At 57.6% G+C, this 14,146-nt stretch overlaps 1 protein-coding gene across 1 annotated transcript in view; it reads right to left on the bottom strand.

The window, feature by feature from the left end:
• The window catches only part of CACNA1C (calcium voltage-gated channel subunit alpha1 C), a 422,079-nt gene that overhangs the window by 81,966 nt on the left and 325,967 nt on the right, over window positions 1-14,146 (bottom strand). The window contains exons 14-18 of the mRNA XM_089920067.1: window positions 6,792-6,999; window positions 5,809-5,929; window positions 4,305-4,419; window positions 3,429-3,549; window positions 3,069-3,144 (exon numbers count right to left, since the gene is read on the bottom strand). Of these exons, the coding sequence (XP_089776193.1) occupies window positions 3,069-3,144; window positions 3,429-3,549; window positions 4,305-4,419; window positions 5,809-5,929; window positions 6,792-6,999 (641 nt within the window). The remainder of the gene's footprint in view (window positions 1-3,068; window positions 3,145-3,428; window positions 3,550-4,304; window positions 4,420-5,808; window positions 5,930-6,791; window positions 7,000-14,146) is intronic.

The raw sequence follows: 14,146 nt of genomic DNA on the forward strand, positions 1-14,146 counted from the left end.
GCAAAATCAGTGAAGCCAGAGTGGGCTTACATCATGGCATCTCTACGTGGGATTTACCTGGAGGATCTCAGGTCCCGCCTGGCTCTGTCCTCTTTCCAGTTTTGCTCTAAATGACCCAACACTTTCTTATTCAGGAATATCTGAGAACAGGTAGTTGAGTGCTTATTTAATCACCTGTGTTTATAGAAAAACACGTTTGCCAGGTTTGTGTGCCTCTAAGGTCCTCGTGGAGAATCGTGTGTACTCTTTTGTCCTGCGAGCAACGTTTAAGAGGAAGCTACTGCGGAAGGACAAACCGAACTTGGAAAGGGGCAGAAGGTTGCCAGCACATGATGCTTTGCACGTACGACGCATGAGGAGAGAGGTGACGGATTAGGGGAAGTCAGGTAGAGCTCCTTCTGGGGTGGGCAGCCAACCGCCCAGTCGCCCGATGCCCGTGGAACGCCTCGGTGCTGTTTTCTCATCGCAGCTCTCACAGCGCTCACAGAAGCGGGGACAGCAAGGCCCGGCCGCTTTTCAGATGGCGCTTCCAGAACTCAGCAGGAGAAACGTGGCGGGCAGAGCTAAATGCCCACCCTCGGGCCTGGCCGCCCGGGGCCCCATGCTCACCGCTGTGATTCTGCTCATGGCCGGTTCAAGTGAAAATACTGTTTCTGACACCTCGGGCCCACAGCGCACTGGACGCAAAGCCATGGCTTTGCCGTCAAGGAGCATCCAGGCCTCCGTGTAGCCCCAGAGTCCGGCCGCCCTAAAAGGCCAACCTGCAGAGCAAGGCTGGGACGCACTCCCCGCGCCGTTACCTTCTCTTAACTGGCTCAACTCGGCCCTCAGAGCCACCCTTCGCCCTCCTGCCTCTCCAGCTTCTCTGTCCAGCCGGCCCTGCCTCCAAACACCCCCAAGGGCCGCCCCCTCTACGTGTCCAGCTGGTCCCCTGCCCTGCTGCCATCATCCTGCCTGGACTGCTGCATGAGTATCCCCACTGCCCCGTCCCACTCTGTTTTTACACCACAGCCAGAGCAAGTCTTTTGCAAGGTAAGTCAGACGTGGTGAGAAGCTCCTGTGGTCCCCCCGCATCAGCCGGGACCCATCCCTCTGCGCGGCCTTGGGGGCCGTCCCACCTGCCCCTGCCCCGCCCCCTGCCCTGCCCCCGGCCCTCTGCCTGCTCGGGCCCCACTGCACACAGGTGCCACTGCCGGAGATTCTGCACTTGCTGGTCCCTCTACCTAGAAAGCTCTTCCCTCAATCATCTCCACACACCTGGTTCCTCTGACTCAGAGTTCAGCCCAGAGGTCACATTCTCAAAGGGGCTCTAGTGACCACGCAGCCAGGGCAGCCCCGCCCACTTGGTACCTCTAATAGGGCCCTTGGTTTTATGATCTTCCTGATGTTTCCTTTCTGGTTGGTTTGCTTTCTTGCTCCTTGTCTGCCTCCCACTACAATGGGGGCCCCCGAGAGCAGCGGCCTTCTCTGTCCCCCATGGTCCAGGGCCTGGCACACAGTAGGTGCTTTATAAGCAGCTATTAAATCAATGAATGGACGTGCCCCTGGTTTTGGCCAGCTCTGTGGCCATGGAAACAGGATGGTCCCGAAGTAACTTCTTTCCTCTCCAACTCCCCGACTGCAGACCCAGGGGGCACCACCTGCTCCGCGACCCCCCGCCGCCCCACCTCCCTGCACTGCTCTCTCCTGGAGCCCCTGCAGCGGCCCAGGCCTCTCCCACAGCGTGTGGACTGAGCCACACACTCCCTGGTGTCATCACATTTCCTTTCCATGTGTACTTATTAATTTTCAGCCCTTAGTGACTCTTAAGCACATCTGTATGTTCACTCAAGTAAATGAATCAATTAGATAAAAACACCATCTTGGCACAAAGCTTTCCTTCCTGGGTGAGGTGATGTTTCTAAAATGTAGTGTGTACAAAGCTGGGAGGCTCCAACCAACCGGCGAGCTTTGGAGATTGAACCAGGAGGGGAGGCCTGAAAGGCCACTGCTGGGCAGCAGGGCTGCTTTGCGGGGACTAGAAACAGGCGCCTCCCGCAGGGGGTCCCGCGATTAACAAAACCTACCCCAAATCAGTTGGCTCCCCGTCCGTATTCAGTTTCCCCCCATTGCCTCAAAAATGTCATCGAAAAGTTTATTTGCTCATTTAGGATCAAGACAAGACCCGCCCGCTGCATTCGCTGGATATTTCTGGTCTGTCTTTGAAATTCTATAATAGTTTCCGCCCAGAAGGGCTTGAAGGCTTCAAAAGGTTTGGTGCCCGGCACACGGACACCCTTCCGCCCTCCTTTCTGTCCGAGCTCCAGGAAGCCAAATCCTCCTTCCCAGCAGACAGACTGCGGAGGGAAAGGGAAAAGGAGGCTGGGCGCGGTCACGAGCTCAGAAGGTTTTCAGGCTCCCGACAGGGCTGTGACCCGACACAGCCCAACCTGTGCGGGGAGGGGTGTCAGCGAGACCCACGGTGCCTTGACGGTGTGTTGTGACTTTGAGCTTGAAGCTCGTGATAACATCTGCAATTCTCCGTAGAAGGAGGGCAGGTCAGGGCTCACACAGGGTGTGGTTTCCTGACGCAGGGAAGTGGCTCCTGAGGGGGGCTGATGGGCTCCTGTCGTGAAATCCTCTCCAGGGGGCCTGCCTGCCAGTTTACGGACCAGACGGTGGAGCTCTGAACGCGTCCTGCAGAGCAGCGAGCGGTGGCGGCCACGCTGTGCTCAGCACCGCCCTCCGGGTGAGGACAGGACAGATTTGGGATTTATTATTAAGGGAGCACGATGCCGTGACATATGTTATCCTAATAAATTATGTAACTTAATGATTTTACAACATAGGCTATAATAAACCTTAAATGTATACGCAATCCAGCTTCCAAAAGACCTAAAGGCATCGCTCAAACACGATGCATTCAATCTTCTGTTGTCATTATGAGGAAACAAGGAGCAAAGTACCCTGACCTCCAGAGGATAATCGGCAGTGCTGCAGCCGAGTCGGGGGGGATCTGGGACCAGCCCGTGGCTTTACAGTTGGGTGTCCACCCCCAGATCCCCTCACCCCCAGGCCAGGCTGTGGGCTGGTACCTGTGGTTTCCAGGTTGGGGTAGGAACTCTTGTCCTCATTCTCGTTGGGCTGGAGGTCGTCCATGTTGATCTAGGCATCCAAGGAGAGAAGGAGGGTCCAGTTAGACAAGGTCCACAGCTTTTAGAGGCTTCGGGTAGCCTTGAAATTGCCCCCTAGTCTAGGCTGAGCTGTCGACTCAGAAACACATCCTTTTTCCTTTGCGCACATCCCTCAGGACACCAGCAGAAGGCTGGCCTTCCTTCTCTCTGAGCCCAGCTCTGCTGTCCACCCTCCCCAGCCCCTTCTTCCCCCACTTCCCCTGGTGTCTGGCCCAGGAGGACCGTGTCCTCCTTCCCTGGGCCTCGGCCCCTCACCTTGGTGGCAGGGGGGGACTCTCCATCCGCAGTGATGGATTTCAGCTCGATTTTCTCCTCCTTGGTCTCCTCCACGGCCGGCTTCTCCACCACCTCTTGTCTCTTCTCTGGGCTGGCAGTCCTGGCCGGTCAGCAGGAGGGAAAAGAAAGGGATGTGACCAGATTGATAGGGAGCTGCCCTGTGGTCTGTTGGGGCCCATGCCATGCGGCTCAATCACAGGGGCGCTGGGCCTTGCCCAACTCTGTGCCCGCCCAGCTCTGTCCCATCCTGGCTCTGTCCCATCCCAGCTCTGTCCCATCCCAGCTCTGTCCCCGCCCGGCTCTGTCCCATCCTGGCTCTGTCCTTGCCCAGCTCTGTCCCATCCCGACTCTGTCCCCACCCGGCTCTGTCCGGCATTCAGTTGAAGAGTCCAGCTTCTCAGAGGCTCAGTCCCCGTCTAACCCAGAGAAAGGTTCCTGGAGAACCCTGCTCAGTACTCAGCAGAGGTGTGGCCCGTGACAGTCCACGTAGACAAGGACGAAGACAGAGTGGGGCCCTGGCTTGTCTTCTCATGGCTCTTCAGCTGGAGCTGGACCTCTCCCATGAGCGGCTGCCGCCCCCTGCCCTCCCCTCTACCTCCACCACCTCTCATGACCTCCCTTCTCAATAGAGAACCCGCCACTTTCCTGGACAGGTGGGGCAACACACCTTCCCAGGGATGTAATTCACAGTGGTCCCCGCTTAGAGAAATGCCCAGGAATTAGGGGAGAGGCTCAACGCACACAGAGAGCCTCCAACCAGCCCCCTTCCAGGAGGGACGGCCAGGCAGGGGGGAGCATCTCCTGAGCGCCGAGGGGAGCGGCACCCCAGGCTGGGCCGCGGAAGCTGGTGGTTACCTGGCCAGCTTCTTCCTCTCCTTCTCTTCTTCCTCCTCCTTCTGGGCAGAGGTGAGGCTCTCTGCGTCAGCCAGGTTGTCCACGGCAATGGCCAAGAACACATTCAGTAGGATATCTGTTTGTGCCCATTCTTAAAGAAAATGACCCTTGGACTTGGGGTTGTGGATGGGCAGGGGGGCGGGAGGGGGCAGGACACGCGGGGGCAGAGCTCTCCCCGGGGAGGGGCTCTGAGCCCCGTCACCCCACTAGCTTCCCAGGGTTTTCTGAGGGGTCGAGAGCAGGCCCGCTGGCAGGCTGGGCCGGGGGCGGGGTGGCCGGCAGCCGGGCCTCGCTCTTTAACTGCCGGTTTCGAGATGACCGCCCGTGACTGACACCGTAGGCGGCGCTGCAGCGGGACGGGGTGCAGAGTGGCCATTACCGCTGCCAGGAGGTGTCCGCTCGCCCTTCCCCTCCCGCTGTGACCCTGTTCAGACAGAGGCCCTGGGAGGGTCCACCGAGCTCCTAACTGGAGCGGAGTTTGCCCTTTCTTCTTCCCCCACCCCAGACTCGGACGCAGGCACTGTGGGTCAGAGAACCGGATCAGAGCCCGTCCAGCCGAGAGGTTAACGCTGGTCAGGTCCACCTTCCACCCCAGGCCCCGGGAGGCTCCGGCTCACACGGGGAGCGAGGGCCACGGCCCCGCAAGGACAGGAGCTGGGCGTGCGTCATCTTGTTCAGCCTCACCCGGCCCATTAGGTCGGAGGCACTGCTATTTCCACCCCGTTCCCAGGACGCTAGGTGGGCAGCCCTGGGTGTGCCCGAGGCCGCCCGCTGCCCTCTGTGTCCAGATCTTCTGTGATTTACTTTCCGAGCCCCTGTGCACACAACCTGCAGGGACAGCACGGGAAGAGGGGTGCCAGCAGCCCGGGACCCAGGAACCTGCCGGTGGCCTGTCCACTCTGCCTGCGGCTAACATTCCGCAGAGTGGCTTCAGAGGGAGGGACCCTGGCCCGAGAGCAGGGCGACAGGTGAATGCCACTTCCGGGGCGGAGGCTCTGTCCTCCCCGGGCAGGGGCCCTGGGCTGGGGCAGCCAGTGTGCACATCGGGGTCCGAGTGAGTGGTTGCAAGCACAACACTGGGGGGGGACGGTGGTGGCTGCTCGCCGGGACCGCGGCGAGGATGCGCTCCTGGAATTGGAGGCTGGGGGACAACTGGCGTCCCCCCCCCCCCCCGCCCCCCCGGCCCCAGGCTCCGGGCTCCCACCCAGACACCTGCACCGCTGAGGTGGTCTGGGCTGGACATATTCTCCCAAGCCTGCCCTTCCCTGCTTCCCCTGGGGGGAGGGCCCTGGGTCCCCCCCAAGTCAGGACCTGCGGGGCACACCTATTGGCATCGAGCTGTAGGCTGAGCGCTGGGGCGGCGGCGGGGGCGGGGTGGGGGGAGGGGCAGCGGGCGGGGTGGGGGGAGGGGCAGGGTGGGGAGGGGCAGGGGCGGGGCGGGGGGAGGGGCAGGAGCAAAGGATACAATTTCCACAGATGAAGAGGATGATGAAGTAAATACAGACTAACATCCCTGGAAAAGAGGGGCCGCCATAAGCCATGATCCCATCATACATCACCGAATTCCAGTCCTCCCCGGTCAGGATCTGAATGACACAGTCCCACCAATAAGGGACACAGCGTTAGACCAGCAGCAAACCCGAAGCTCCCCTGCCCAGCCCCTGCGAGGCACAAGCGTCTCACATCTGTCTCTTCCTCCCCCTCCTGCCCCCGTTCTCCTCCCGGGGCTCTGAGCTGTGACCCCCGCAAGTCCAGCCCTCTCCTTAGACAGAGTGCGCGGCCACCGGCACAAATCGTCTGATTCACTGAGAGAGCTTCCTCGGCAAAATACCTCCTACCCCCGGGACGGTGCTCGGTGGCTGACCCTCGGGTTAAGTCGTCAAGGGGAGTGTGTTCACTAAGGGGCCACAGGTCCCCCGCTTCTCTCCAAACGTGAGGACTCTGGGTACCATCTTTAAGATTTTGGCAACATCCACATATTACCCAGTTCAATCTGTAAATCGATCTACTTTTAAACTTAAGTGCTACTTTAGCTTGGCCCTAAGCCCACACGTCCGTGAAGTCTCAAATTCGATGGTAGTCGTATTTTCCTGGGGGCAAGCGTGAAGGGTAGGAGAGAGTCCCGTCCCCCTCCCTTCCCCAGCAAGGGCCGTCCAGTTTCCTTTGTTGATATTTTGGGCTTCCACGTAGAATGTATTTGCATAAAGGTCTCCACGGCTAAGAAACAGTTTTTAAGCCGCTTAATTGGACCTTGTTTTTCCCCCAGTGGTCCATCCAACAGTGCAATTTCCTGGGGGTCGGGGTAGGAGAGCTACAGACTGTCCTGGGCTCCTGTGGCCGACCTGCTCTGGCTGCCCCGTGGGAGTGGGCGGGAAGCTCCTTCCTCCCCCGCCCCCGGGCCCCTGGACCTCCCCGCAGAGCACAGTCCCGGCAGAGAAGGGTCCATACCTGAAACACGGTGAGGAGGGACTGGGGGAAGTTATCGAACGTGCTCCTCCGGGTCTGCATCTCATCGAAGTTGAACTTCCCCCCGAAGAGCTGCATGCCCAGGAGGGAGAAGATGATGATGAAGAGAAACAGCAGCAGAAGCAGGGAGGCGATGGAGCGCACGGAGTTCAGCAGGGACGCCACCAGGTTGCTCAGCGAGTTCCAGTACCTGGGGATGCGGGGCGGCGTGAGCCTCCATCACCTCTTGCCCCACTGCCCCACCCACCAGGGGCTCTGGGACCGGCTGCAACGACCTCCTCCTGGCGCTGTCCCTGGGGCAGCGTGGTGGTGGGACCCGGCTGGCCAGCTCACAACTAGAGTGTGAGTAAGTTAATTCAGGGGCCCTGGGTCGGGAGTCTGGTTCCGACCGAGCTCTGCACGTGTCTTTGGGCGAGTTGCTTAACCTCCCTTCTTTCTGCGCCCCACCGTCTGAAAAAATAGGGGCAGCGGTAGCACACGCTTCATTATGTTATCGGGAGGATTACATGCGATAACAGGTTATAAAAAGCCACTCCCCCCAATGGCAACCAAATAGAAAATAAACAAGTGGGACTACATCAAACTAAAAAGCTTCTGCACAGCAAAGGAGACCATCAACAAAGTGACAAGATGACCTACAAAATGGGAAAAAAACACTTGCAAACCATATATCTGATAAGAGATTAAAATCCAAAATATATAAAGAATTCATGCAACTCAATAGCGAAACAAACAAACAAACAAACAACACCCCAAATAATCCTATTAAAAAAACAGACAGGGACTTCCCTGGTGGCACAGTGGTTAAGACTCCACGCTCCCAATGCAGGGGGCCCGGGTTCGAGCCCTGGTCAGGGAACTAGGTCCCACATGCATGCCACAACTAAGAGTTCCCATGCCGTATCTAAGACCCAGCACAACCAAATAAAAAAAAAATACTTAAAAAAACCAAACCCGAATAGACATTTCTCCAAAGAAGACATACAAACGGCCAACAGACACGTGAAAAGATGCTCAACATAGCTAATCATTAGGGAAATGCTAATTAAAACCAAGAGATATCACCTCACACCTGTTAGAATGTCCATCATCAGAAAGACAATAGATAACAAGTGTTGGTGAGAATGTGGAGAAAAGGGAACCCTTGTGCGTTGCTGGTGGGAATGTAAGTTGGTGCAGCCGCTGTGGAAAACAGAATGAAGCTTCCTCAAGATAATTAAAAATAGAGCTACCATACCCTCCAGCAATTCTACTTCTGGGAACATATCCAAAGGATACGTTCACTATAGCATTATTCATAATGACCAAGACACGGAAACAACCTAAGTGTCCATGAACGGAGAAACGGAGAAAGAAAAATGTGGTGTACGTTATCTACAATGGGATATTATTTAGCCATAAAGAAGAAGAAAATCTTGCCATTTGCAACAGCATGGATGGACTTGGAGGGCATTATGCTTAGTGAAATAAGTCAGACAGAGAAACACACATACCACATGACCTCCCTGATATGTGGAATCTAAAAAAATCCAAAAACAGACACAAACAAACAAAACCCCCCACCAAACTCACAGAAAAGGAGATCAGATTTGTGGTTACTAGAGGCGGGGGATGGTGGGGGGGGGAACAGGAGGGAGGGCATCAAAGGTACAAACTTCCAGTTATAGATAAATATGAGGAATGTAGCGCACAGCACGACTGTAGCCACCACTGCTGTGTGACAGCAAGTGCTAAGCATTCTCATCACAAGGATAATGTTTTTCTTTTTTCACACCGTCTCTACGAGATGACACATGGTAACTCCATCTACTGTGACAATCATTCCACAGTGTAGAAGACACACCATCATGCTGTGCACCTTAAATGCAGACACTGATGTACGTCAATTATTTCTCAGTAAAACTAGGAAAAATATAATTCCAGCTCTTCATTTAAAAAAAAGACCCCCGTATTGTGCCCGGCACACAGGTGATAAAGGTTAGTAATTATTGTTATCACTACTGATCTTTAGACAAAAAAACACATTAAAAAATTTTTTTTTTCTAGAATGTGGGCCTCAGCCCAGCCCAGTCATGAATGGGGTCACCCACGGGTGAGGGTGGCCTGGGTCACCCGTGGGTAAGAGGGGGTGTGTGGTTTACTGAGGCTTCCCAAATTCAGCCGGTCCAAAGAGCTGGTTTGTTTCAAAAGCCTGTCTTCTGGAGATTCTGATTCAATGGCTGTCGTCTGGGGCCCAGAAATCTGTTTTGAACAAGGGTCGTAGAGGATTCCGATACACAGGCCAGCTCGGGAGATCCCGGATTGCAGCAAACACACCCAGTCCACAGCGACAGCCTGCGGCTGGAGGGGCCCTGCATCTCTCCGCTGTGAGCGCGGACGCCCTGCACTGTGGGGACGGGTGGGGAAAAGCCCTCTCTTGGGGAAGTGGGGGAACACGAATGGCCCTGGAAGGGGCTTGGGTACCCGGGACAGGGTCTGTTCAGGGTGAGGAACGCACTGCAGCGAAAGGGACACGTGCCCAGCTGGCCAAGCGCGTCTCACTTCCCTGCAGCGCTAACCGACCCAGCTGCCTTCCAGGTCACAACCTTGATCTCCTCCACTCAGATGTTCCCGGCTCTTCACCAAGGCAGACAGGGAATCGCTTCTGCTGCTCGAGACAATGCCTTGCAAACCACGCCCCACTGCAGCTTGGCGGCTGCACCCCAACCCGGGCACCTCTCTCCGGGGAACGGCTCCATAAGTGACAGAAGCAGATGGGCCAACAGTTTGGGTGTAAACATGAGCGTCTCCCCAACCTGGAGTCTCTCGTGCTCCAGACTCAGCCCTGCTCCGCCTCTGCCCTGCCTGCCAGCCACTCGCCCTCTGTTCGCGGAATGTTAATATACATTGATTTGTATCTGCTCTAGAAAGGCTTTTACCCGTTCCACGTTTGTGACAGCCTTGTCTCACCCAAACAGGCTTGAGCTCTTGAGGGCAGAGGCCAGAGGTTCTCCTTCCATCCCCTGCATGTCTGTCCTCAAATAGATTCTGTGCAACCTGGTGTGTATGATGGGCTGCCTGGCCTCGGTCGGCTAGAGATTGTACTAATCGTTCTGTTGAAGCAAGGCGTTAGAGAACCTCTGTGGGGGCTAGGACGCCCTCCCCTCTTACACTGAAAGCTCCCAAACCTGTCTGGAGATGACATGCCGGGGGTGGGGGGTGGGAAAGCATTTTCTAAATGCCGATTCCCAGGCCTCGCTCAGAACCATGAATCACTGCTGTGCGAGCACCCAGCCCCTGTCGGCAAGCCGGTATTTAGGAACCGAAACTCCGGAGCGTATCTGTAACGGGAACGTCCCGCTGTACTGGGGCGGGGGGTGGACGGTGTCTGCCTGGGGGTTAAGGTCACACAGCCCCTAAAGTGCACAGAATATTCTGGGAAAGTCTTCATGGCCATAAAAGTTGGTGCCTTAGTTTTCCCGAGGCCCGTGGACGTGAGGGAAATAGACCAGCCCAGTGCTGAGGTTCAGGCTGTCTGCCGGCCACGGGCCCAGGGGCGCCGGCCAAGGAGGCCCCAGACCCGAGGGAGAAAGTCACCGTGCGGGAGGGGGTCTGCCCGGGGTGGGGTGCAGCCCGCGGGCCTGGACTGAGGGCCTGGACGGAGCACGGCTGTGTCGCCCGTCATGGGGGTGGTGGAGACCCTCTGGGGATGCTGGGCGGAGGAGGTCTACTGAGCCACCTACAGGGGCCGAGCCTCGGGTCGGAAGGCTTTTCTCCTGCTCCCATGTCCCGAGGGTTGCGCGGCCGTCTCTCAGTCGATGGGGGATTCCCAGCACAAGCCGCTGGCCTGACCGAGCCCCGTGGCCCGCCCCGCCATCACGCCGTCGCGGTGCAGCACAGCCGCCGTCTCTGGCTTGAGCCCAGACCCTTGGGGTCGCCCTCCAGGTGGCCTCACACCCACAGCCGCAACCCCGTCCTCGGAGCCGGGCTACAGCCCCTCCGGCACCTGCCACGCAGGCAGGCGTCTCCCCCGTCCTGCCCCCGCCCCCTGCAGCTGCTCCCCCCCCACCCCCGCCACCCAGCGCCCAGGCGAGGAGCCGCGAACGCACTGCCGCCGGTGCTCTCAGCGACAGTAACAAGTTATAACACACTGAAAAAATCGAGTCCACTGACGTTAAAGAAAGGAGAGGGGTTTGCTTCACAGACGGTGTCAAACGGACAACAGGAATGAATGAATGAATGAATGAATGAATGAACGAACGAATGACAGAATGAGTCAGTGATTCAGATACAGACCGTCACGGGTGGAAGGTCTCTGGAGAGCAGGGTGTTCACAGGCCCTGATATCTCTCCATGGATTACTCCGTAATCACAGAGGGCAAGGGCACAGTAACGGTGAGAAACGCGGCAGACAGCCCTGGCCATGTTCCTACTCTCAGAATCCTCGACAACGGGACAACTCCTGGCGCCCTGTGACCCCCGACACCTCCTCGGCCGCGCAGAAGGACACTCTCCAAGGGCCCGCCTGAGGCCCCGCAGACCCTGTGGACGGCACCTCCCCTGCTACCCCCTGCGAGGCTGCAGCCCGGCCCCCCACCGTCCCGCCTGCATGCCCCCCACTGGCTGGCCCGGCCCTGGGGTCTGCAGGGCTCACTCCTTCAGTCCCCCGGGGCCTGCGCAACGCCCTCCTGGCAGCCACCCTGTCCCCAGCCTGCATTTTACACACTCATCCCCTCCAGGGGGACGGTCCAGAGAGCAGGGCTTGTGCTGGGAGCACAGCCAAAGGAGGTGCCCTGGGAGTGTTTTGCTGGATGAAGGAACAAATCTTCAATATGACACCTTTGTACTTAATGGAGGGAAGGCAAGGGGACACAGACCCCGTGTGTGTGGAGCAGGGCTGGGGGGTGGGTCTCACACTCACCCGAGTCAAACCCACTTTGCTCAAAGGTGAGGAATGGCTCTTGCCCTCTCCCCAACGTCACTTCTGATCCTGTGGCTTCCCTAGATCCGGGGGTTCCTGAGCTTCCACCACCAGACCACTCGTCACGCTATTATGTGTCAGGAGGACAGACTGGTCCCCAGAGGCATGGGGTGGGGGGAAGTGGGCGAACTGGGTGCAGGGGTCAAAAGCTACAAACTTCCAGTTATAAAACAAATAAGTCCTGGGGATGTGATGCACGGCATGGTGACTACAGTTAACAATACTATATTTTACACTGGAAAGTTGCCAAGAGAATAGATCTTAAAATGTTCTCGTCACGAGAAAAGAAAAATTGTGTGTGGCGATGGATGTTAGCTTGACTGTGGTGATCGTCGCCTAAGGCTTACAAATATGGAGACATTATGTTGTTCACCTGAAACGAGTATCATGTTATGCGTCAATTACAGTGGACCCCTGAACAGCACAGGGGTTAGGGCACCGACCCTCGGCGGTTGAAAATCCGAGAATGCCTCGACAGCCCGTGTCCTCGAATCCAACCAACCTCGGACTGTGTAGACCTGCAGTGCGAAAAAATCTGCACGGAAGTGAACCCTCGCAGTTCAAACCCCTGTTGTTCAAGGATCAACTGTGTGCCTTGATTCAAAGAAAGGAAAAAAGAAAAACAGTCTATGATGCCTCCGTTTGCGACATAGAAAGTAGGGTCGCTGTGGCTTCTAGACGCTTGGGTAGGATTCCAGAGACCAGTGTGAACACGAGTCTCTCCTGGGGAGAGCATCCCCCCCGGGGGCTCAGAACAAGTGGCCGCAGGTCTGAGGGCACCTGCCAGCCTTGGTTCATGAGCCAGACTGCGCCCAAGTACCTGACTCACTTGCTCACGGACACACCTGGGCTGAGGAGATGCTGCCCTTGGACCAGGTCGCGGTTGTGGGTGCTGCGTGCGTTCAGCCTCCATGCAGCAGGGCAGGGTGGAGGTCCCCGCGTGTGGCCTGCCACCTGTGCTCTGTGCCTCTGGAGCAATAACCGAGCAGAGCTGGTGCCAGTGGCCTGGCATCACGAGGGACCCCGCTCGCTGGACGGAAGGCCGTCCATCCCTACGCGCACTCCCTGGAAGACGGGGATCGCTGTGGGGATACTGCGCAGCTCAGAGGAGACGGCTGGAATCTGGGGCCTGGCTCGCCGTGGCAGATGGCGGGGAATAGGGTGTATTCTCAACACTGATGCCAAAGAGGCTTTTAGGTGCCAGGTGGCATCCTCCGGGCAGGGCGATGGGAAGGCCCTGCAGATCCTGCACCTCTGTCCTTCTCGATGTCAGTCTGGTCCAGGTGTCTGTGACCGCTGTGGCCCCGTGTCCCAGGATCCCTCTCCCTCCAGGAAGGTTGGCGGGTGGTGAACTGGAGGACTGACGGCATATTCACCGTCGAAGGGGGCTTTCATCCTAATTGATTAAGACTGAAATACACACACGCCAAAAAAGAAGGCGCTTTGGAGAAAAGTGGGCACCAGCAGAACAAAGGACTCAAGGTCTTGAACCTTGTAGAGAAACTGAGAAAACCCAAGCCCCGCCTCTTCAGAATGACACCCGCGTGTGTCCACGGGCACAGAAGAACCCTCCAGCACTGGGGGTCTCAGCCCCCGAAGCACAGGCCGCTTGAGAGACTCGCCTCCCCTGCCGGGTCACCCTCGGGGTCATGGTCTCTCTTCATCCCTCCCGTGGCTTGGAATCATTCCCCCCAGCAGTGTGTCCTGCCCACCCCGGGCCAAACCTGCCAGCTGAGATCCTGCTGGTCCCCACCCCGCCTCTGTCCCGGGCCAAACCTGCCAGCTGAGACCCTGCTGGTCCCCACCCCGCCTCTGTCCCGGGCCGGATGCACAGTTTATGTCCGTCACTCTCGAGCCAAACCCCACCTGGGCAACAAACTCAAAGGCCTTGTCTTCCCTGTTTGCGTCAGAGGCCTCGGTCACACGGGGGACAGAACCCCCCTGGGGGATGTGAGCTGATCACGACTGGCAGGGTGTCCTGGCCTCAACTGTGGGATTTAGGCGGGGCTCCTGTGAGCCTCTCAGAGTCCCCAGTCGGCCCTGTGGTTGTGTCGGGGTGAGACAGGGAGCCAGACGTCGTCCTCCCCTGTCTCCTTAACCCCCGAGAATAAGCACCTTCCTCGCTGACGGCCGCCCGCGGGCTCTAGCGTCTGAGCTGCCTTCTCCATAGGCCCCGGCCCAGCAACTGGGCGGACGCCAAAGTTACCTTTATAATAGTGGCCCGTGAGGAGCTCAGAGCCTCCCTGGGGCCCTGAGAAGGGGGCCGGGAGGGTCTGATGCTTGTGGCCAGACCGGCAGTTACATGGAGAGCTCAGAGTCTGGAGGATTTGCAAAAGGCTCGCACCTTGGGGCTGTGGGCCCCTGTGTGGTCACGATT

Source organism: Delphinapterus leucas, chromosome 11 (genome assembly GCF_059928025.1).
Source record: "Delphinapterus leucas isolate spDelLeu-1000000601 "Yukka" chromosome 11, BTC_Dleu_Yukka2, whole genome shotgun sequence".
In the NCBI taxonomy this organism is placed as follows: domain Eukaryota; kingdom Metazoa; phylum Chordata; class Mammalia; order Artiodactyla; family Monodontidae; genus Delphinapterus; species Delphinapterus leucas.